At 37.5% G+C, this 22,532-nt stretch overlaps 1 protein-coding gene across 1 annotated transcript; it reads left to right on the forward strand.

Moving 5' to 3' along the window:
* The first annotated feature begins 18,750 nt into the window (after positions 1–18,750).
* LOC119791888 (interleukin-1 beta-like) lies at positions 18,751–21,070 on the forward strand. The gene is made up of 5 exons (XM_038298251.1): positions 18,751–18,847; positions 19,116–19,361; positions 19,830–19,994; positions 20,226–20,362; positions 20,482–21,070. The coding sequence occupies exons 2-5, from the start codon at positions 19,142–19,144 to the stop codon at positions 20,701–20,703; spliced, it is 744 nt and encodes a 247-aa protein (XP_038154179.1). The 5' UTR covers positions 18,751–18,847; positions 19,116–19,141; the 3' UTR covers positions 20,704–21,070.
* Positions 21,071–22,532: the final 1,462 nt, after the last annotated feature.

Below are 22,532 nucleotides of genomic sequence, written 5' to 3' on the forward strand. Positions count from 1 at the left end.
GGCTGCGGCTAGGGCGTCTAAGGCAGGAGCCTCTACAGGAGAGAAATCCAGGTTAGTGACCATGATAATCTGACGGAGGATGATTATGAAGGCATGAGTCACTAAGCTGGTTAAATAGGGATGTCCGTGCCCCAGAGAATGAGGATGAATCCAGCCGGTCGGTTGACAAGACGCAGCGGACGCCGCCAGAGAGTTCTAAACGTTGCAGCCTTGAAGCCTGCAGAACCAGCAGGAGATCAGATCCAAGCAGATATAGGAAGGTAGGATAATCCAGAGGGCGAAGTTAAGAGGCAGATCCAGGTACAGTCCACAAGAAGAATCCAACAGGAGTCCGAAGACGGGTCATGCAAACGGATCAGAACAATGACAGGCAAGCTCAAAGGTCTGAATACAGAAACTAGTCAGGATCAGACAATCAGAACACTATAGTAAAGCCAGAAAACTTTCAACAGCAAAGGCTCAAGAATAATCTGGCACCGATTACTGGGACTAATGAGTTTAAATAGAGGCAGGGGCAGGTGAATCAGATAAGTAGTAATGAAAAGCTTGGCAGAGTTAGGTGAATGAAATTAACAGTTAAGCCAGCCATCAGTGCCAAGATCATGACATATCCCTATAGTGAAATATTTTGGTGTGGGCATCATGCAATGGGGATATTTTTCTGAAGCAGAATCTGGTAGGCTAGTCTGGATAGAGGAAAAGATTTTTGCAGCAATTTATAGAGCAATCCTGGATGATTATCTTCTTTAGAGTACTGCTGACCTCAGACTGGGGTAACGAAATAAAGCACACAGCTAGGATCTGAAAGAAGTGGATCAGAACCGCTCTGAATGTCCTGGAGTGGCCAAAGACGAGTCCAGACTTTAAAACGATTTAACATCTAGAGAGATCTGAAACTGGCCGGGATGTCAACCATCCAGCCTGATGGAGCTTGAGCTGTTCTGCAAAAAAGAATGGGTCAAACTGCCTGAAGATGGTGAGCTGAGCTGGAGGCATCAGATTCACAAAGACTGGAGGCTGTAACTGCTGCCAAAGATGAATCAACTAAGTAATAAGGCGAGATGGCGAATACTTACCAAGATGTAATTTCTTACTTTCCTTTTCGTGATAAATTTGCAACAATCTAAAAAAAAAAGTTATATTGTCATAATGGGGCATTTTGTAGGATTTTGAAGATCCTTCAATACCATTATCAAATCAATCCCATTATTTTCTAATGGTAGAAACCATAAAAGTCACTAAAAATAATTTGTATGTAGAGAAATTAAGATTTTTACTGGGATTTAATTTTTTTTTACAGATCATTTATTTGTCTCCAAACGGAAGTAGTACAACAAAGAATTTTTTTCCCATAGTGGAAAAAAAATCATGAATATTCAAGTTTTGACTCCATGAAAAGAATAATTAAATATAAATCCTAATTTAGTAATAGTGTATTTTAATTAATGGGAGACAAAAGCCCTAGAAAATGCCAAGGGAACAGATTGTTATACTTTCTGTAGCTAGGATGTGTTTTTATTCAATTATTTTTTTTCTCAGTTAAGTCTTTTACATTAAGCTTTCTATTCACACAATGCAAAAGCAGTAAGACCTCGACAATGACCTGAATGATATTTGCAGTGAGGAGTTTTTCTTGGAAAACAATTAAGACTGCAGATGGTCTGTGCTTCCAGGAATGGATATCGGAGCAGCCTCTCCCTAAGGCAAGTTCTTGCATACCTGTGGTACCTGTGAGTGGAACAAATATAGGAACTGTTATGTCCTCTTAAGACTTGAAAGAATTAAACAAATTTTTCAATAGAGAACAATATACCATTGAACTCTTTTTTTTTTTTTGCGTGTATGGAGGACACACTCTGACTGAATTTATAATTAATACAGGAATGAAATGCACAATAAAAACATAGGAATACAATTAAATGTGAAATAAATAAATATCAGCAGTAAATACATTATACAATGAGAAAAAAAGGCAAAATAATCAAATTATCTTATTTATTAATTACAATTAACAATTAACTTGAGAAAAATAACCTGTGATTTTGAGAGAGCATCCAGCCCACTTTGTATGGTGCAGATCTTCATTCTAGGAATCAGGCTGAATATACAGGTGCTGGTCATAAAATTAGAATATCATGAAAAAGTAGATTGATTTCAGTAATTCCATTTAAAAAGTGAAACTTGTATATTATATTCATACATTACATACAAACTCATATATTTCAGATGTTTATTTTGTTTAATTTTGATGATTACAAATGACAACAAATGAAAATCTCAAATTCATCATATCAGAAAATTAGAATATTGTGAAAAGGTTCAAAATTGATGGCCCCTGGTGCCACACTCTAATCAGCTAATTAACTCAAACCACCTGCAAAAGCCTTTAAATGGTCTTTCAGTCTAGTTCTATAGGCTACACAATCATGGGGAAGACTGCTGACTTGACAGTTGTCCAAAAGACGACCATCGACACCTTGCACAAGGAGGGCAAGACACAAAAGGTCATCGCTAAAGAGGCTGGCTGTTCACAGAGCTCAGTGTCCAAGCACATTAATAGAGAGGCGAAGGGAAGGAAAAGATGTGGTCGAAAAAAGTGTACAAGCAAGAGAGATAACCGCACCCTGGAGAGGATTGTGAAACAAAACCCATTCAAAAATGTGGGGGAGATTCACAAAGAGTGGACTGCAGCTGGAGTGAGTGCTTCAAGAACCACCACACACAGACGTATGAAAGACATGGGTTTCTGCTGTCGCATTCCTTGTGTCAAGCCACTCTTGAACCACAGACAGCGTCAGAAGCGTCTTGCCTGGGCTAAAGAGAAACAGGACTGGACTGCTGGTGAGTGGTCCAAAGTCATGTTCTCTGATGAAAGTAAATTTTGCATTTCCTTTGGAAATCAAGGTCCCAGAGTCTGGAGGAAAAGAAGAGAGGCACTTCATCCACGTTGCTTGAAGTCCAGTGTAAAGTTTCCACAGTCAGTGATGGTTTGGGGTGCCATGTCATCTGCTGGTGTTGGTCCATTGTGTTTTCTGAGGTCCAGGGTCAACGCAGCCACATACCAGGAAGTTTTAGAGCACTTCATGCTTCCTGCAGCTGACCAACTTTTTGGAGATGCAGATTTCATTTTCCAACAGGACTTGGCACCTGCACACAGTGCCAAAGCTACCAGTACCTGGTTGAAGGACCATTGTATCCCTGTTCTTAATTGGCCAGCAAACTCTCCTGACCTTAACCCCATAGAAAATCTATGGGGTATTGTGAAGAAGAAGATGCAATACACCAGACCCAACAATTCAGAAGAGCAAAAAGCCACTATTAGAGCAACCTGGGCTATCATAACACCTGAGCAGTGCCACAGACTGATCGACTCCATGCCACGCCGCATTGCTGCAGTAATACAGGCCAAAGGAGGCCCAACTAAATACTGAGTGCTGTACATGCTCATACTTTTCATGTTCATACTTTTCAGTTGGCCAACATTTCTATAAATCCTTTGTTTTTATTGGTCTTCAGTAATATTCTAATTTTCTGATATGATGAATTTGAGATTTTCATTTGTTGTCATTTGTAATCATCAAAATTAAACAAAATAAACATCTGAAATATATGAGTTTGTATGTAATGTATGAATATAATATACAAGTTTCACTTTTTAAATGGAATTACTGAAATCAATCTACTTTTTCATGATATTCTAATTTTATGACCAGCACCTGTATTAGCCCTCCAAAGCATTGACAACCCAGGGTGCAGACCAAGAAGCAGCAATACCTAGTGCTCACCTAGCAATCTTTTTTAGCCAATCATGGTGACAAAAGAAATAGCAGGAGGAACCAATAGAAACCACAACAGCTTACAGTGGTACGATCATATTGTTCCTCTTTTAAAGGTGAAATCTTGGATTCTGACAAAACAGATTTGGCTCAGAAGCTCTTGCTTTCATCACAGCCATATTTCCTGCCTGGGGGTAGTGTTGGCCTAGTGGTTAGAGCAGTGCGCTTGTGCTCTGAGAAGGTTGCAAATACCCTCTTTGATCCCCACAGCCTGCACACTGGATCTCTGAGCAAGACCTTTAACCCCTCACTGCTCCCCAAGCAACGCACAATGGCAGCCCACTGCATCTCAAGAGGATGGGTTAATGCAGAGAGTTATTTTTTCCATTGAGAGATCAGTTTTGTTCTATCTTTATTTTTTTTAAACAATAATACGGCAATGGGATTGGCTGACCCCTTTAGGTCAGTCTTGAACTGGTACAAGATGGATTCTTTGGTAGTTGTGAACACACAAATACCCAGAAAATTCAGCTTGCTGGCAATATTACAGTCCATCTCTGTTTTTGTAGATCTTAAGCCACTGTCACTCCTTGACGATTTAGACGCCGTATCCCTAACATACAAAAACTTTTGCAAAAATGCTGGTGTACATTGGATAAGTTATGGGTCAGTTGTGTATAATAACAATAATACATTTTATTTCAAAGGAATCTTTCTGGACACTCAAGGTCACCGTACAAAAGATAAAAACACAATGGCAGAAACAAAATAAAAACCATTTAAAAGATACAAAGGCTGGAACAGGGAAATTAATATTAAAGACATGAGTTTTGAAGTTTTCTAAGCAGGGTTGGTAGAGAGTTCCAGAGACAGGGGGCGCAGCAGCTGAATGCTCTGCTCCCCATGATGGTGAGCTGGGCAGAAGGGACAGCCAGGGGTAAAGCAGATGAGGATCTAAGAGGATGGGAGCGGCTGGGAACATGCAGGAACCCTGACAGATATGGTGGGTTAAGGTATAATTTATGAGCACTGTGAAGTACGATGAAACATGCTGGCACACGTCGATATACTGTGACTATGTTGACGTATGCCAGTGTATGCTCATACATGGGCCATACGTTAGAGGTGAGTGCAAGTAATTAGTCCTGGTGTCGTGGTAGCTTATCCAAAACCTTTGAGTAACATTTGCATAACAGAAGTTACACATCAGTCAGGAATGTATCTCCAACACATATCAACGTATTTTTCAATATATTATTAAAAAAAAGAAGTTAGAATTTTCAATCATATTTTTGTATAGCTTTTTTATGTACCGTATTTGTTGCTGTTTTCAAGGCTGCACTTTAAAAAATGAAGTTGTCTAGAGCTGTTATAAACATAATTTATTTTTGTTTACACTTGTGTATACAAAATGACTAAGTCTAAGTCTAAAAGTATTTGACGTGTTCCAAGATGACAGCTGAACGTGTTTCTAACTTACAGCTACTGTTTAATGGCGTATTCGCAGCGTTTTTGTATAAAAGGGGGTTCATAGAAGGAAACCGTCAGTTCTACTCCAGACATGGTGAGCAGACATTCCAGAAGAGATTGAAGATCCGGCAAGGCTGGGATAGGAATACATGTTAGCTGTCCTCCAATATCAGCTTGGTCTCATCAATTTGATGCTGTTCCAGTTGTAGGGTGAGGTATCCTCCCTGTGCTCGTGGCCACGACCAACAATCTTACTAGCAGATATGATGCTGAATCTGCTGCGACTGCGAACCTTCTTTCTTTCCTTTTTCTTTATTTATTTATTCCATTTTTTATTTTTTATTTTTTTTGGTGGGTGGTAAACAGCAGCTAGGTTAATACCAGGATCAAAGAAATCTTTTTATGCAGGCCATACGCCTACAGGTGCATCGCTGCTCGCCTCAGGACTCTGGCTTTTGACATTTCATGGCCATTAAGGTGCCGCGCGTTATGCATAAGTTAGGCTGTCGCTGGACATAAATTCTGTATATGCCCAAAATTGAGTAAATACATAGAAAGTTCAACGTCTGCCACAGTTTTAGAAGATTCTGGGATGTCAGGCATACGCTGGCTAAATTGTCAAGCTGTAACAGAGGCTTAAGGTTTTTTATCGTTACACATCTATCTTAAATTAGCATTTTTCTGTCTAGTGACCCCTCAGTCACTAGGCCCTCAAGCTGCAATTGCTAGTATGCTAAACAAACAATGATCAAATGGATGAACAGAGGCCGATGCAGCAGAGTGAAACATTTTATCTCAACTTTAGTAGAAAGAAAGGAATTTCTCTAGCTTCAAATAGCATTAGACATGATGGTTTTGAGCAAGGAGATGGAGGCCTTCTGTAGAGTCTTTTTTTACTGAGTCAGCCTCGATGATCATACTAGAACCAGAATGTCAGAACGCTGACCTTCCTTAAGATGAACAGAAGAGATATTTGTTCATCACTGACAGCCCCAAAATAATCCCGATCATCTTATTCCGCTAATATGGCACAGAGGGAGAAATGAGGACGTGGATTTTGACATTTCTAATATTTTGAAATTGCAGGGACTGGATATTTTGAGTTCACCTTGAACTCCTCCGCAACACAAGTTATTCCAAAGTCAAATGTGACGTTATCTGTCTGACAAACTGAACATTTTTACAAACAGATTCTCATCTTGGCATCACAAATATTCAAATGCTGGACTCTCTAGTTTTTTTTTTGCTCACTTTTGGTTAGATTAGTATGAACTTGGTGTACTTTTCCATTGTCCTTGCATACAAAAAATTATTCTATTTTCCGACTTCATGTTAGAGAAAAATCTATAAATTTGTGTCTAGTTGAACACAAAAATATTCCTTTCCAGGAGTTGGACAAATTCAAGATAAGTTTCATTTAATTTTGCTAATTAAAAAATGGCATCTTATGTTTTTTCAAATAATAATTTAAATATTTATTTATTGATACTTTATGATGTTTGAAATTAAGATGTATTGTCTTTGATGATTCTGTAGCAACACATGATGAGACTGCTAGACGCACGCAAAAAAGAGGAAATGACATGCAGCTGCATTTGTTTGTTGCTGAAATAACAACCCAGAAGAAAAATCCCAGAGGCAGGCTGCCCAATGTGTCATTACTGGGAATTTTTCTGCGAAAGCGGTTCCACCAGATAAACTCCAGATCCATAACAACAAGGAAAAGGTGCAGAAAGAAGGTGTGTCAATGAGTAGGATGTGATGAAACTACCGTTTCTCTAAGACATGGGCGGATACATTACAGAAAGCCAACTGTTATCATGATGCCCATTAATTTGGACATGTGTCATTGCATTATTGCTATTGTAAGAAGCTGCCCTAAAAGGAACTGTGCCAAACATCTCAGAGGACTTCAGACAGTAAACCTCCGCCCTCTAAATCCGGTAAAGATTACAAGCACTGATTTCAGCCTGCATCCTGAAAGTTCACACTCATGCAACCAAAATATTAATACCTGATTGCTTCAGGAAACAAAAGGGGGGGCTTTTTTTTGTTTGTTTTTGATTTGTATATTTTATTTACAGATGGTCGCCTATCACGTATCACCCTGAAGAGCTTAGGTCAATAGGAACTCTGATCATGGCCTGGTAGTGAGTGACTTTATTAGTTGGTGCCAAGATTTCTATTCAACCACCACAGTGAAAAGCACAAAATGACAGACTTTAGAAAATGGCCTAAAATTATTCAATTTAATTCAGTTTATTTATATAGCACTTTATATAGCACCAATTCACAACACAAGTCATCTCAAGGCACTTTACAGTTCACCAGATCATCCAGTCAAATTGATTCAAAGTTTTCTATCTAAGGAAAACCAATTGATTGCATCGACTCATTGACTCGAATGCAATTCCTCACACTAAGCATGCTTGAAGTGACAGTGGAGAGGAAAATCTCCAATTTAACAGGAAGAAACCTCCAGTTGAAGCAGGCTCAGTGTGAGCGGCCATCTGCCGAGGCCGACTAGGATTCAGGGAAACAGAAGCAGACATACAAAAAGCAGCTGTAAAAGGTGGCCCCTGAAAATGATCTTTTCAGTAACAACCAACAATCAAACTGCTGAGCTGATGCTACAGTATGAATATCTGGGGTCTTTATTGATGGAAAACCGAGTTTAGATTTGCAGATTGACACCAGTTGCTGTACTTTTAAATTCAGTTTTGTTTTTGTTTTTTTTTGTTTTTCTTCTGCTGCCATTGATTATTTTCTTCTAAGGAAACAATAAACATTTGCAAGGTATTGTAAACGTAGTGTAATAACCGACACACCCCTGAACTGACCTTTTCAATACCAGAACCCTTAGCCTGAGTGAAAGCCTCTTGGCTGACCTCAGCTTTTCTTTAAGAGGACAATCTTCCCGGCCACCATGAGGAAGAAGATGCATCGTTGTTGAACCAGCAGAGTGGGAAGTTCCTTTAATTCTGCTGCTGTCAGCATTTGGAGATTTCCTTTCCTTTTTTTATAATGTTGTGTGTTAGTTTTCACATGACTGCTGTCTGTGCAGCAAAAATTTATCCAGGAAAAATAAATGTGACTTAAATCTGGAAGAGATGTTAAGACATCTGACCAGCTGTAAATCATCAGCAAACTCACCTTAATATAATTTAGTTCTCATGTTCTTTCATTTAAGTCTGCTTTTTTTTCACTAGATATGTTTGCATTAAAAAAAAGTATGGCCACTGATACATAAAAATATAAAGTAGAAATAACCTTTACTGACCCTCAGTTTAATGTGAGAAACACAAAACTGAAGCATGCAGATGCAGAAGGGTAAAAAATATTCCAAAAAATACAGCATTACCAGAAAAGACGTTGCAGTAAAGTTAAATTTGCGCTGCAAGAAAAGGAAAATCTGAATAGTTAAATAAATAGGTAAAAATAGCATCATCCAGAAATATAAAACTGGAATGCATATGCATCACAACATACACTATATTGCCAAAAGTATTTGCTCACCTGCCTTGACTCACATATGAGCTTAAGTGACATCCCGTTCCTAATCCATAGGGTTCAATATGACGTCGGTCCACCCTTTGCAGCTAGAACAGCTTCAACTCTTCTGGGAAGGCTGTCCACAAGGTTTAGGAGTGTGTTTATGGGAATTTTTGACCATTCTTCCAGAAGCGCATTTGTGAGGTTGCACACTGATGTTGGACGAGAAGGCCTGGCTCTCAGTCTCCGCTCTAATTCATCCCAAAGGTGTTCTATCGGGTTGAGGTCAGGACTCTGTGCAGGCCAGTCAAGTTCATCCACACCAGACTCTGTCATCCATGTCTTTATGGACCTTGCTTTGTGCACTGGTGCACAGTCATGTTGGAAGAGGAAGGGGCCAGCTCCAAACTGTTCCCACAAAGTTGGGAGAATGGAATTGTCCAAAATGTCTTGGGATGCTGAAGCATTCAGAGTTCCTTTCACTGGAACTAAGGGGCCAAGCCCAGCTCCTGAAAAACAACCTCACACCATAATCCCCCCTCCACCAAACTTTACACTTGGCACAATGCAGTCAGACAAGTACCGTTCTCCTGGCAACCGCCAAACCCAGACCCGTCCATCAGATTGCCAGATGGAGAAGCGCGATTCGTCACTCCAGAGAACGCGTCTCCACTGCTCTAGAGTCCAGTGGCGGCGTGCTTTACACCACCGCATCCGACGCTTTGCATTGCACTTGGTGATGTATGGCTTGGATGCAGCTGCTCGACCATGGAAACCCATTCCATGAAGCTCTCTGCGCACTGTTCTTGAGCTAATCTGAAGGCCACATGAAGTTTGGAGGTCTGTAGTGATTGACTCTGCAGAAAGTTGGCGACCTCTTCGCACTATGCGCGTCAGCATCCGCTGACCCCCGCTCCGTCAGTTTACGTGGCCTACCACTTCGTGGCTGAGTTGCTGTCGTTCCCAAACACTTCCATTTTCTTATAATACAGCTGACAGTTGACTGTGGAATATTTAGGAGCGAGGAAATTTCACGACTGGATTTGTTGCACAGGTGGCATCCTATCACAGTTCCACGCTGGAATTCACTGAGCTCCTGAGAGCGACCCATTCTTTCACAAATGTTTGTAAAAACAGTCTGCATGCCTAGGTGCTTGAATTTATACACCTGTGGCCATGGAAGTGATTGGAACACCTGATTCCAATAATTTGGATGGGTGAGCAAATACTTTTGGCAATATAGTGTACAGTTTAACAGCTACTGGGAGGAAGGAACTGTGTTAACAATAATTTGTACAATGAAGATGCATACTGCACGTCTATTACTAAAGGAGCTTCTCAATTTATTGATGTCCAGAGTCCTATCATTCTCCACCACCTGCACCTGGTTAAAGGTGAATCAGAGGAAAATATTAGATATGTTTGACATTTTTGACTTAAAAGATGAATTCTGCTTGCTTGATGTGCCTTATGTGATGTGACACTCAACGAGGATTGATGGATAGGTGGACAGTTTTTTTTAGCCTTTTCAGCACCGGGTGCCAGGAGCAGGGATAAACAGATGTGGCACTACCTGCTGGCACTAGTACAGAACTATCAGCCTGACTGTCCTGCAATGCCAAACAGTAAAGCAACAGCTTGGGATGATAGAAGATCAACCAATATTAATCAAATAAACTGACTGACTGAAGGTTCTAGTAAATCCTTCCCATAACCTACCAACAGAAAATCATAGAAAATGTAAGTTCCCATTCCCAACAAACCCAAACAGGGACACAGCATCACAGTAAGAAATAATCAATCTATTTAGTATATCATTTGTTCTTAGACTGTTGATACAAAGAATAGCATTGCTATCACTAGTACTAACATTAATAACAACATTTACTCATGCATCCATTCAGCAACTTAGCAGCTAATGGTAGAAACTTCAAAGGTTCCGATGCATTTTTTAATAAAAATAGAAATTGCTAGAACATGAAGATGTTCTCTAGGAAGAAGAATGATATATATATATATATATATATATATATATATATATATATATATATATATATATATATATATATATATATATATATATATATATATATATATATATATATATATATATATATATATATATATATATATATATATATATATATATATATATATATATATATATATATATATATATATATATATATATATATATATATATATATATATATATATATATATATATAAGATCAATAGAGGCCAGGGTCTACCACACCAGGCAGGACCCCCGATGCAGACTGTGCAAAAATGCCTCTGAAACAATACAGCACATAACAGCAGGGTGTAAAATGCAGGCAGGAAGTGCATACATGGAACGCCACAACCAGGTAGCTTTCATAATGTACAGGAACATCTGCCATGAGTATGGGCTGGAAGTCCCAAGGTCAAAATGGAAGACACCTCCTAAGGTAGTTGAGAATGACCGAGCTAAGATCCTATGGGACTTCAAGATCCAGACTGACAAACAGGTGATGGCTAACCAACCAGACATCGTGTTGATGGACAAACAGCAGAAGAAGGCAGTAGTGATAGATGTGGCAATCCCAAGCGACAGCAACATCAAGAAGAAAGAACACGAGAAGCTTGAGAAATACCAAGGGCTGAAGGAGGAGCTAGAAAAGATGTGGAAAGTAAGAGCAGCAGTGGTGCCAGTGGTAATTGGAGCACTGGGGGCTGTGACCCCCAAACTGGGAGAGTGGCTACAGCAGATTCCAGGTAAAACATCAGAGGTCTCTGTCCAGAAGAGCGCAGTCCTAGGAACAGCTAAGATACTGCGCAGAACCCTCAAACTCCAGCTTGAGGATGACACATACTACCCCACGAGGGGTGAGAAAACAGTTTTTATATATATATATATATATATATATATATATATATATATATATATATATATATATATATATATATATATATATATATATATATATATATATATATATATATATATATATATATATATATATTTATATCTCCATCCATCATCCATCCGTCTTCTTCTTTCACTTGTCCGGGGTTGGGTCACGGGGGTAGCAGCTTCAGTAGGGAGGCCCAGACGTCCCTCTCCCCAGCCACTTGGGCCAGCTCCTCCGGGGGAATCCCAAGCGCTCCCAGGCCAGCCGAGAAACATAGTCCCTCCAGCGTGTCCTGGGTGCCCGAGCCGACTCAATTGGCTACTCTCAATGTGGAGGAGCAGCGGCTCTACTCTGAGTCCGCCTCGGATGGCTGAGCTCCTCACCCTATCTCTAAGGGAGAGCCCAGACACACTACAGAGAAAACTCCTTTCAGCCGCCTGTATCCGGGATCTCATTCTTTTGGTCATGACCCAAAGCTAATGACCATAGATGAGGGTAGGAACGTAGATCGACCGATAAATTGAGAGCTTTGCTGTTTGGCTCAGCTCTCTTTTCACGATAACAGACATTGCATTGTCTTATATCAAGTGCATATTTCTTAATTATCTTAATTTAATTGTAAAAATACTCATCCCATTGACAAAATCATCTTATTTATTTACTCAAATTCGGGGTAAATACACATTTTTACTTATTTCTAAATTATTTTTGTGTAAATGTACTTCTCATTAAAAACAACATCAGTAATGTATTTTTGTGATGATTAAAATAAGTTACTTAATCTGCTACAAACAAAAACCAAAAACAGAGCAATCCAACTTTTTAATGACAGTTTATTATTATCATTTCAGCCAAGATTAGCTGAAATCCTGCCTTAATCCATTAATCCATTTGGTCATTATTTCTTGATTTTATATTTTGAATGAAATATCTCATTTGTTCAATTTTTCTTTCTTGACTTCTCTATTTAGTGAAGATTAAGTACTTCATTTGTGACTCATACTTTCACACACAAACTATTCAAGGCAACTTGATAAGTACCCAGAGGAAAAACACACAAATCTGAGAATTGATTGTTTATGATAATAATAATAGATATAATTAGCATTATATAGTTAAATTGAGCACTAAGCTTTCGTTTCTAGGCTGTTGAAAGAAAACTTATACATGTCATGGCTATTTATGATTATCTGTAGACATGGGGTTTTGAAATTTGACAAAAGCTGGAACATAAATTGTTACTCAAATACTTCACCAATATTCTGTGGTTTTACACGTTTTAAAGCCTCGCAACTGTCTTGCGTCACCTCTGTGTTTTTTTCCTCCCCCTTTTTTTCTATTTGTCTTGAAATTGAATTTGATGTAAAAGTGCTGTGCTGAAGAAATGGACTCCCCAATATCAGGAACTCTAATGCTAGACAGCAGCAATTAGTGATTCATGCAGTAACAACAGTAAGAAGTGGTTACACCACACCCTTATTGTTAAACCAGGTGGCCACAAATTCAGACTTAGGTTTGCTTGAGGCCGATCAAAAATTTCCACTGCTTTTGTTTGATTTGAAGTTTACCGTGCGCCATTTTCAATTTATCCATTTTCATTAAGGTTTAGTCATGGGTCATACTCAAGAATTGTGTCTTTATTTATCTATGGAACTTGAGGTATTTTGCTCATTTATTTCATTTGTATACAGATGCAACACCTTTACTTTAATAATTCAATCCATAAAGTAAATCTTAAGTATAAGTGTATATTACACATAATGATATGCTTAAAGAATTTATTTTTATTGATTTTGATGATTGAATGAAAATAATTAACTTAACATACCAAGAAACATTATTTTTCATATCAAAATTTGTTAACATGTAGCCGTGTGTTTGTACTCTACAGTGTATGTAGGAAGTGATCAACTTGTAGCTTTATTAAGGTTCTACAGAAGTCAGAATCAAGATATTTTTTTGCTCCCAGGTATTTAGATTATCAACGTCCAGGATATGATCATGATCATAGATTTATTGTCAAAATGTCTTTGAATATTGTCCCATGTTGACTTTCTGCAGGTCAGTTTTGACATTTGATTTCACACCTTAACTCAACTAAAATCCTGAACTGATATTACTAAAACACAGCAACACTTTATGAGCATAACATCAGTGCTTTTGTGTTCAAACTGACCTTTTCTAAAATGTTTTTTTGACTCACAAATTGCAGAATTTTTTTGTAAATCTGTCACTTATTGATGGCTAAAGTTAGTTTCGTTTGCTTTCTACTCTGATAAAACTGTTTGATCAGACATTATATTTGAAAAAATAGCTATAATGAAGTGTTTTTTTAAATAAATGTAATCCTGAAAACAGCCAACAACTCTTAAAGATTACACCAATTAGCTGAAGTTGGTCAGCATCCTCAATGATATTCAAATGCTTAAATGAAATGGTTTAAATTAAACTTGTAACTAAAGAAACACTAGGGCTGGATAAAAGCCACCAAAAAAGCAAAGTTCTGGAATTAAAATAACGAAGAAACAGAAGCATAAGTTAAAAAATCATAATTTATCTTGAACATAGACAAATAGCATGCAGAGTTTCATCCAAAGACACACTGAGTAAAAGGGTCTGGAGGTTAAAACCTTTGTTTTATCTACACATCCCTGATGTGGGAAACCATTTGAACCTCATCCAGCTTGAATCAATCACTTAAATGACGCAGTTCTCTCATCTGCAACAGCGTGAGGAAATAACAGAGGCAGCCCATGTTAGGCAATGGTAAACAATGAAGCAGTTCAGTAAAACTTGTGGAATTTTTATTTTTCAAATCAACAGAACCTCAAAGTTTCAAGGAACCGCTTAAACATGTGGGAAAATTAGAAAGTGCAACAGGAGAAAATTTAGGTCGTTTATGAACTTTAACCTGAATACTACTCCAAAAAAAGAAAATGAAAAACATTCCACTGGACTTTCCAAGTTTGAAGATGTCTCGCTTCCCATTCAGGAAGCTTTTTCAATTAAAAATGTGAGGAATAGCGTTGAGTTCCAGGTTTTATACAGTAGCCCAACAAAGCATTGTTATTGTTTTGAAAACATGCAAATTGGAACAGACGAAGGGGTCCACCCCTTGGAATGGGGGTCATTTGGTTTCTTTTGTTAGACAGCAATACCCCATACCTGTCTAAGTGTCTGAAAGGTTGCTCATTAAGGGGAATTGGAAACAACTTGGAAACAAATCAAGTGGATTGTTCTTAATTATCTTATTTTGGAATGACTATGACCTGGATGACTGAGAATCTTCACCAGGATACCTGAAAACTAGGAGACAAGCAGTTTGAGAGTTAAATCTTTAGCTGTGTGTCCATTTATATCCTCTAAATCAATAAAAAAAAATTCCTTTCCTTTAAAAAATATTTTTAATTGGTTTTCGTAGTTTTTTTCTTTCATTCTAAGCTTACAGGCCGATACACATTGATTAACATTGGTCAGCACACACAACCCATGTATGGAGGCCGTAGTCCTCGACACGACCTGTGGTCCTGTCCAGCATGTCTCTCACCCTCTCTCATACCCCCTTTCCTGTCAGCCTACTGTCCATAAAAATGAGCCACTAGTGCTGTAAAAACAAACAAAAAACGAAAAAAACATTGGTCATGGTGAACAGTTCTATTTAAATAAATTAGGGGGAAAAAAACACACAGTTTTGAAACCAACCTGAGGTGGGGATTCACTAACACTAAAGAGCTAAAAAATTACCTTCCTTGATGATAACAGCACGCAATTTTGATGATGCAGGAATGGGATGCGATTTCAGCTGCAAAGAGTCACTATTGCAGGGATTTGCATTGAGTTTCAGACTAAAGTTACAAATATATAACTAATAAATGTGTTGGATGTGATCTGTATCTCATGAAGACGAGGTTTGCCACAACCTCAAGAATTGCCGACCATTAAGGGGCCACAGACATCACCTATTATCTGCTCCATCAAACTTCCTGCTTCACCAAACAGAGGATAAAATCCTGTAGAAACTGAAGGTGTATAACTTTCACCAGATGGGCCCAGATCCTCCGCACCAAATGGCTCTGCAACTATTGTTTGGTTTTTGCCAAGGTTAGTTCATATATTCATATTCAAGTCAGAGGCTGAGCTTTGGAAGCCAGTCTACCAACACTGCAAAACATTGAACTCTAAGTAAGTACATTTTTCTTAAAATAAGTAATTTATTCTGCAATTAAGCAGGTAAGTGAGACACTTTGCCAATGGAACAAGACAATTTACATTTAAAATAAGAGAAAAACAACAAAAGTCTCTTATTTCAAGTGCATAATGTCAAATTATCTTATTTTAAGGGTAAAAATGCTCATTCCATTTGCAGATCATCTTATTTTCCATACTCAAATTAAGGTTAAATACACTTATTTTAAGAAAGTTTTACTCATTTTCAGAAAGTTTTTGCTAATGATAGAAGAAAAAAAAACAGTTTGGATCTCTACCTACTGCTTATTATAGTCTTTTACACCTTTTGCCATTTATTAATGACAAAATTTGGCACTTGATAATAACTTTTTCCTTATTTCTTTTCTAAAACAACTAAAGCAGCTAAAAACAGCACAAAACACAAGTATTTTTTTTTTCAAATGGCAGCTCCTCTGCTGCTTCACTTCCTGCCGGCTGTGTGATTTTAGGTAAAAGCCACTTATTCAGGTTGTATCTAGATGCTAAACTGATCAGCATTGTAGCCTCGGTCAGATAGTGTAAATGGTTTTGTGGAGACTAGATATTTTTTTCAGAAAGAAAAACCAAGAAGCTTGATAAAATCTTTTTTATAATGGTTGAAGTTTTTTTTTTTATAATGATTTGTTTTTGTGCTTTTAATTAAAGAAAAAATATACAAAGAAATGAAATCAAAGGAAATTATTTTAAGAAGGCAGAAAGACGCGGGGCTCACAAATCTGAATTGAACATTTTAAGCCAAATAAACAAAAAAATAAAGTCTTCTTTTTTTTTTCTGGAAAATTTTTTAAAAATTGACAAATCAGGATCAAGTTTTGGACATGAAAAAATAAAACAACACAGAACCTTAAAGAGATAAGATGAAATACAAACTACTATTTTAACGGAACTTAATCCAAACACTGACGTTCATTAATGTGCTAACAGATACCTGACTGATTCTCAGGCAACAGAAAGAGGAAGTCCGGTTTTATGTAACACAGTGCAATAGTTTTCAGTGGTGTAAGAGTAAACACTTAATCCAGGTGATTGCAGAAGAGTCAGTAAGAATCCCTAAAGCAGAATTTTAACCCCTGAGTGAAACTCTTCTTCAGGAAACAAGGTTGACATGAATTACTACAGTTGAATCATCCCAACATAAAAACACAGGAGTGGCTCCAAGATAAACTCCTGGAGTCTCACAGTAGCTAATAAAAATACCTTTGCATTGATGTCCCCTCCTGGCCTGGTTAATGTTGAACTAAGTTGACAGAAACGGGAAAAGTAACCATAAAAAGCAGCTGGAAAACTTTAAGCGACATTTCTAAAAAAAATAAAAATAAATAAAAACTTGAAGCAGCCAATATTTTCTGTAAGAAAGTAGAAAACTTTCTGTAAAAACGTGTGTACTTTAGTATATTTAATGAGCAAAAACACCTTTAAGCTGGAATAATATTACATTTCCTGAGAAGAAAAATTATCTTTTTTACTTGCTTGAATAATTAATAGCATCATTTAAATTTAGATTTGAGACAAACATAAACTGGCTAAATACTCAATGAAGCCACATTAAATTGGCAAAAATAAAAAATAAAAGCTTTTTAAACCAACTTGAGATGCTTGGCAGCCCCAGAACATCATACCCCCATCACCTGACAAATTGTTTCAGTACTTTTTATACGAGAGCTATCAAGGGAAAGCTTTTTCACCCATTCCAGACTGTCAAATGTCAATGACCCGGTTTGCAAACTGTTCCTAAATTTCTTTATGTTTATGTCCGGTTTTCTCAGATGTCATAATTTATTTAAACTTGTCAGACAGGCTCTTCAGCAGGGATTATTTGATTTGTAAGGTACTGTAGTAATCAGGTCTGGGTGTGGCCGGTGAAATTAAACAAAAATATTTGGTTAATCACAGTCAATTAACCCTTTCACATAGACCAATTTGGATCAATTTTCCCCCTAATGAATGAAATAATAATGTGATACTCAAAAAAATGCTATTTTTTTCTGATATTTCTAATTAATTTATTCATTTTTGATCATCCTAAGGCAGCTAATGTGTCAAAAAGTAAGAAGAGAAGAAATCTACTAAGTCATTTATTTCAATTGCTTAATAAAACCGCTGGGATTCTGAAGAAGTTCATTGTGATTTTTCTTTCGAGAACTAATGAATAATTTAAAAAAAATGAATTATTCCTATGTTTAACTTTCAGCTACAAATGTGCTAAGGTAATTCTTCCAAAAATAAACCAATATATTTCTCAAAAGATGTTAAGTTTTTGTTGAATTGCTTGTTAAATTCTTTATGTGGGTTCAAAATGCATCAGAGCATGTTCTGGTTAGCAAATATCTTCTTTCAACTTGATAAAAATGCTCAAAACTAAGGCATTAAAAGGAGAATTATGTAGATGTTATTCATTCTAATGTTATTGTATTATTTTAAATATCTTAGATACTGTTAGATTATGATACTGTTAGATTATGTTAGATACTGATTTTAAAATCATCTAACATAATGTGATTCTGAATCTTCATCGTATTTCTTATAAAAATGTGTGTTTTGCTGCCAAAAAAAGAAATGTATATATATTTTTTTACTCAGTTTAAATTTATAGCAGTTTATGGACATTTTAGGACTCCTGCTACTTCCAGCCTGCTGTAAAACTCAAAAACATAAATAAAAACCAAGAACCAGGCTGTGAAGATTATGCATGTGGTGGATGTGCATGTGTAACGAGTCCTACGTGTCAGTGCTAGTCTCCTCACATTGTTGCTCTTGCTTTTTTTTTTTTTGCTCTTTATTTCACAATCCCCTCATGTGCAAGTACAATATTGCATCACCAGGGTTCAGCAAGGGCAATGGATAAGGCCGTCCCACTTCCGTTTTGTTGAACCTTCCTCCACCTAGAGCCTTTAAAAGGCTTGCAGGTCAGCTAGAGGAATCAGAACATCAGGACAACTGATACCAAAGCAAACAAACCAAAAGCTTCCCTGCGCTCGCCTTCCTCAGGTAAACAGACTTTTCTCATCAATACTGTTTCATTATATTGAGCTTTGCTTATTGATGCCTTGCAGCCTCTTCTGCGTATTTTCCTAGAAAGCTGGATTAGAGGGATTGGTTTAGTCACTGCATGAAATGATGCTGCAGAGAAAAAAAGTAGAGCTATGATGCTGTTATTATAACGGCAATTAATAGCAGATAAAGACAACCTTAGTCGCATGCTTGAATTGAACCTTAATCTCCAGTATTTAAGCCAGATGTTTCTTTGTACCCACAGAAAAAAAAGGAAAAATCTCAATCCAAATGGAGTCCAAGAAGAGCTGCAATTTGGCCCAGATGTTGACCAAGAAGATGCCTAAAGGAGTAGACCTGGAGATATCCCAACAGCCTCCATCCATGAGGTCTGTCGCCAACCTGATCATCGCCATGGAGAGGCTGAAGGCTGGCATGTCAGAGAAAATCATGAGCACCGACTTCAGTGATGAACACCTGCTCAGCATGATGCTGGAAAGCGTCGTGGAAGGTAAAGATTATATCAGGCTTTAACTCCCATTCATGTTAAGAAATTGCCCTTTTCTAAAGACAGTTCCAACAACCAGAGTCTAACTTTAATAGAGTAAATAAAACAAGTAGACTGCAATAACAGATTTATAATTGGATGACCAAATGCTCCTTAAAGAAGATTTTACACAGAATTTAAAGTAAAGTTAAAACTTTGCTCTTTGAGGACTTCAGGATATTAATGAGGATCAACCTTAAATGCAAAATGTTTATATTTTTGTTTTACAATTTTGGTATAATTACTGCATTAAGTGGGTTGCTCTTTCAGTGAATGCATGCTATAGAGTCTCTATTATCAAGCTAACAATTAATCGATTACTAAATTAGTTGAAAATTATTTTGATAAGATTAATCATGATTAATCACATAAATTGTTTAAGCCCTAAAAAAAAACACCACTAACTAAGCTCTCTTTTGTTTTTTTTCATAGAGAGATTAATCTATGAGAGGACTTCAGCTGGACCAGGTCAGTTCAGCCGTGGAGACGAACACCCTTGCACTGTGACCGACAGCCAGAAAAGAAGCCTGGTTCTGGTCCGAAACAACTTGGAGCTCCTCGCAGTCATGCTGCAGGGAGGAGGCGACAGCCGCAAAGGTAAACGAGTGCAAAAATTAGATTAAAGGTTGTTTTAGCTTACCTACCTCCTCCCCTGCACATCATGCACATCTTCTGGTTTAAATCTAAGTCTACATGAAGGTTTTCCTTCATATAAAGAGTTGAAATACAACAAAACTGATACACTATTGTTTTCAGCTGTTTGAGAAAATTTCCATAAAGGATTTGCTTTTTCTTCCATTAACCCTGTATCATCCACTCTGTCCTCAGTGTACCTGAACATGGCGACTTATGTCCACCTTACACCCAACACTGCTGCGGGTCTACCCGTGGTTCTGGGCATCAAAGGCACAGACTTCTACCTGTCCTGCCACCAGGATGGTGACAAACCAACCCTGCATCTGGAGGTAAAGTTCTTCCACCAATATGCCCTGTAATGAGGTGCTCACCTTTGGGCACCTAATCACCTTGTCATATCAGTAGTGTAAAACCTGCTGACTCTGACCTTTTTCATTGATTTTGACAGGAAGTGGAGGACAAAACAAGCCTCTCTGAGATCAGCTCAGAAAGCGAGATGAGGCGCTTCCTCTTCTACAAACGGGACGCCGGACTGAACATCAGCACTCTCATGTCTGCCCTCTACCCCAACTGGTACATCAGCACGGCGACACAGGACCACAAGCCTGTGGAGATGTGCCAGGAGTCTGCTGCTCGCTACAGAACCTTCAGCATCCAGCGTCAGATCTGAAACCCATGGAGGCTCATCTCCTCACTCAGATACCGTAGCACTACCACACTCTGCTGGAAGGAAGCGTGCGTGTTAAACCCCAGTATTTACTGTATGTACCAAGTACAGAAAGTAAATTGCTTCATGTATTGACATTGTTAATTTTCTACACAAGGTGGCGTTGTTGTGCTGTCTATAGAAGGATATTGTCTATTTATGGTTGGCTTAAGAGATATGATGCTTTTATTGCTTTTTGATATTTATTTATATATTTATATAATTGTGTACATTTTGTTTTTTTATCATCTGAAAAAAACTGCTCACTAATATCTATTTAAATAACCATGTGAAATATTTCCAATAAAGAACTGATAACATCGTATATTCATTTAGACTCTGATTTATTAGATATTTATGGTTATTTGCAGAGCAACTTTCAATGACCCTGCAAAATATACACACGCATGTTCAAATACAACATTGTCATTTGTTCAAAAACCTCCCATTGTCATTTGAAGGATATTTTTATCCATTGTGTTATTCAGAAACAATTAATTCAAATTAACCTTGAACTTAAACTTCTTGGAGAGCCTTTTTTTAACAACAGTTGCTCAGGGACCCAAACTCTGGGTCCCTGAGTGAAAGACCCTTAACCCCACACTGCTCCCTGGGCGCCGCACAATGGCAGCTCATTGCTCCCCAAGGGGATGGGTTAAATGCAGAGAGTTCATTTCCTTGCTCTTGTGACAGTGTAGTGAGAATAATAATTAAAAAAAGCTGATGAAAAGGACATATGGGCTGAGCACAGGTGCTGCTGCTGGTTGACAGAGGGCAGTTACAGATCCAGCCGTTATGGATCTTTAAATGGCATCAAGCACTGTTCCAGTTGAAGTTGTTCATATGGTATTAAAATAAATGAGTGCTTTCAACAAATAACTGCATTTATTCAGGTTTTTACAAAGGCAGAAGTGCTCTGTTTATATAATATTCACTAACGAATGAATCATTAAAAGTTATATTGATCATAAAGAGCAGCTGAATATAACAGCTTTGGTGAACTTTAAAATAAAAGTTTATAAAATAAGGACAGTTTGAAAACCATCATAGAGCAGTTACATTATTTCATTGTATCGGCATTGCCAATACCAGACTGTATTATACTCAATATCGGATTGTAAACGAAATTGCCGGTATGGAAAAGATTTGGAAAGTTGATGTAAGGGACAGAATCTGTTAATTTTCCTGTACAGCCATTTATGAAAGAAATTAGAAAATATATCAGATTAGTCTGTTTATTTATGATTCAGAAGACAGATTTTGCTGTCAGCACTCTCACTACAAGCTCAGATCAAATCTATAAAGCCAAAGGAAGGACTTTGCATCCCCTTCACATTTACTGTTGTTTTCTTATTGAACAGAGAATCAGACTGCAGAGCTTAATGATTTTCTCTTGCATCATTATATTGGTAGACAGGTTCATAAATCTGTTTTTAAGCAGAGCAGAGACACAATTAGGGACAGGGGCCGATTTAAAGGTGAAACTGTTTTACTGGGATATGCAACATGCAATAAAATATATCTCCAAATTTACAAGAAAAATATGCTATAATAAAATTCAACATATCTTTTTGTCTTTTGTTGTTCAGCAAAACTCAGAAATAGCTGTGTCAGCCAACCCAGAGACAGCCAGACTCACAGGACACAGACTTAACATTAAAATATAAGAAACCTACAAGAATTAAAGCACAAAGAATAAAAAATCAGAGGATAAATTATTTTTAAAATAAGATTCAATGCATAGATTTGGCTGTTAATGACATATGGGAGAAATTTCCAAATTAGATTTTGCT

The sequence above is a fragment of the Cyprinodon tularosa genome, unplaced genomic scaffold (assembly GCF_016077235.1).
Source record: "Cyprinodon tularosa strain WSP-4 unplaced genomic scaffold, ASM1607723v1 ctg404, whole genome shotgun sequence".
Taxonomy (NCBI): domain Eukaryota; kingdom Metazoa; phylum Chordata; class Actinopteri; order Cyprinodontiformes; family Cyprinodontidae; genus Cyprinodon; species Cyprinodon tularosa.

Coding starts and splice junctions, on each gene's coding strand:
- LOC119791888 (XM_038298251.1), top strand. CDS start 19,142: ATGGAGTCCAAGAAGAGCTGCAATTTGGCCCAGATGTTGACCAAGAAG. Junction 19,362..19,829: donor GCTGGAAAGCGTCGTGGAAG/GTAAAGATTATA, acceptor TTTTTTTCATAG/AGAGATTAATCTATGAGAGG. Junction 19,995..20,225: donor AGGAGGCGACAGCCGCAAAG/GTAAACGAGTGC, acceptor CTCTGTCCTCAG/TGTACCTGAACATGGCGACT.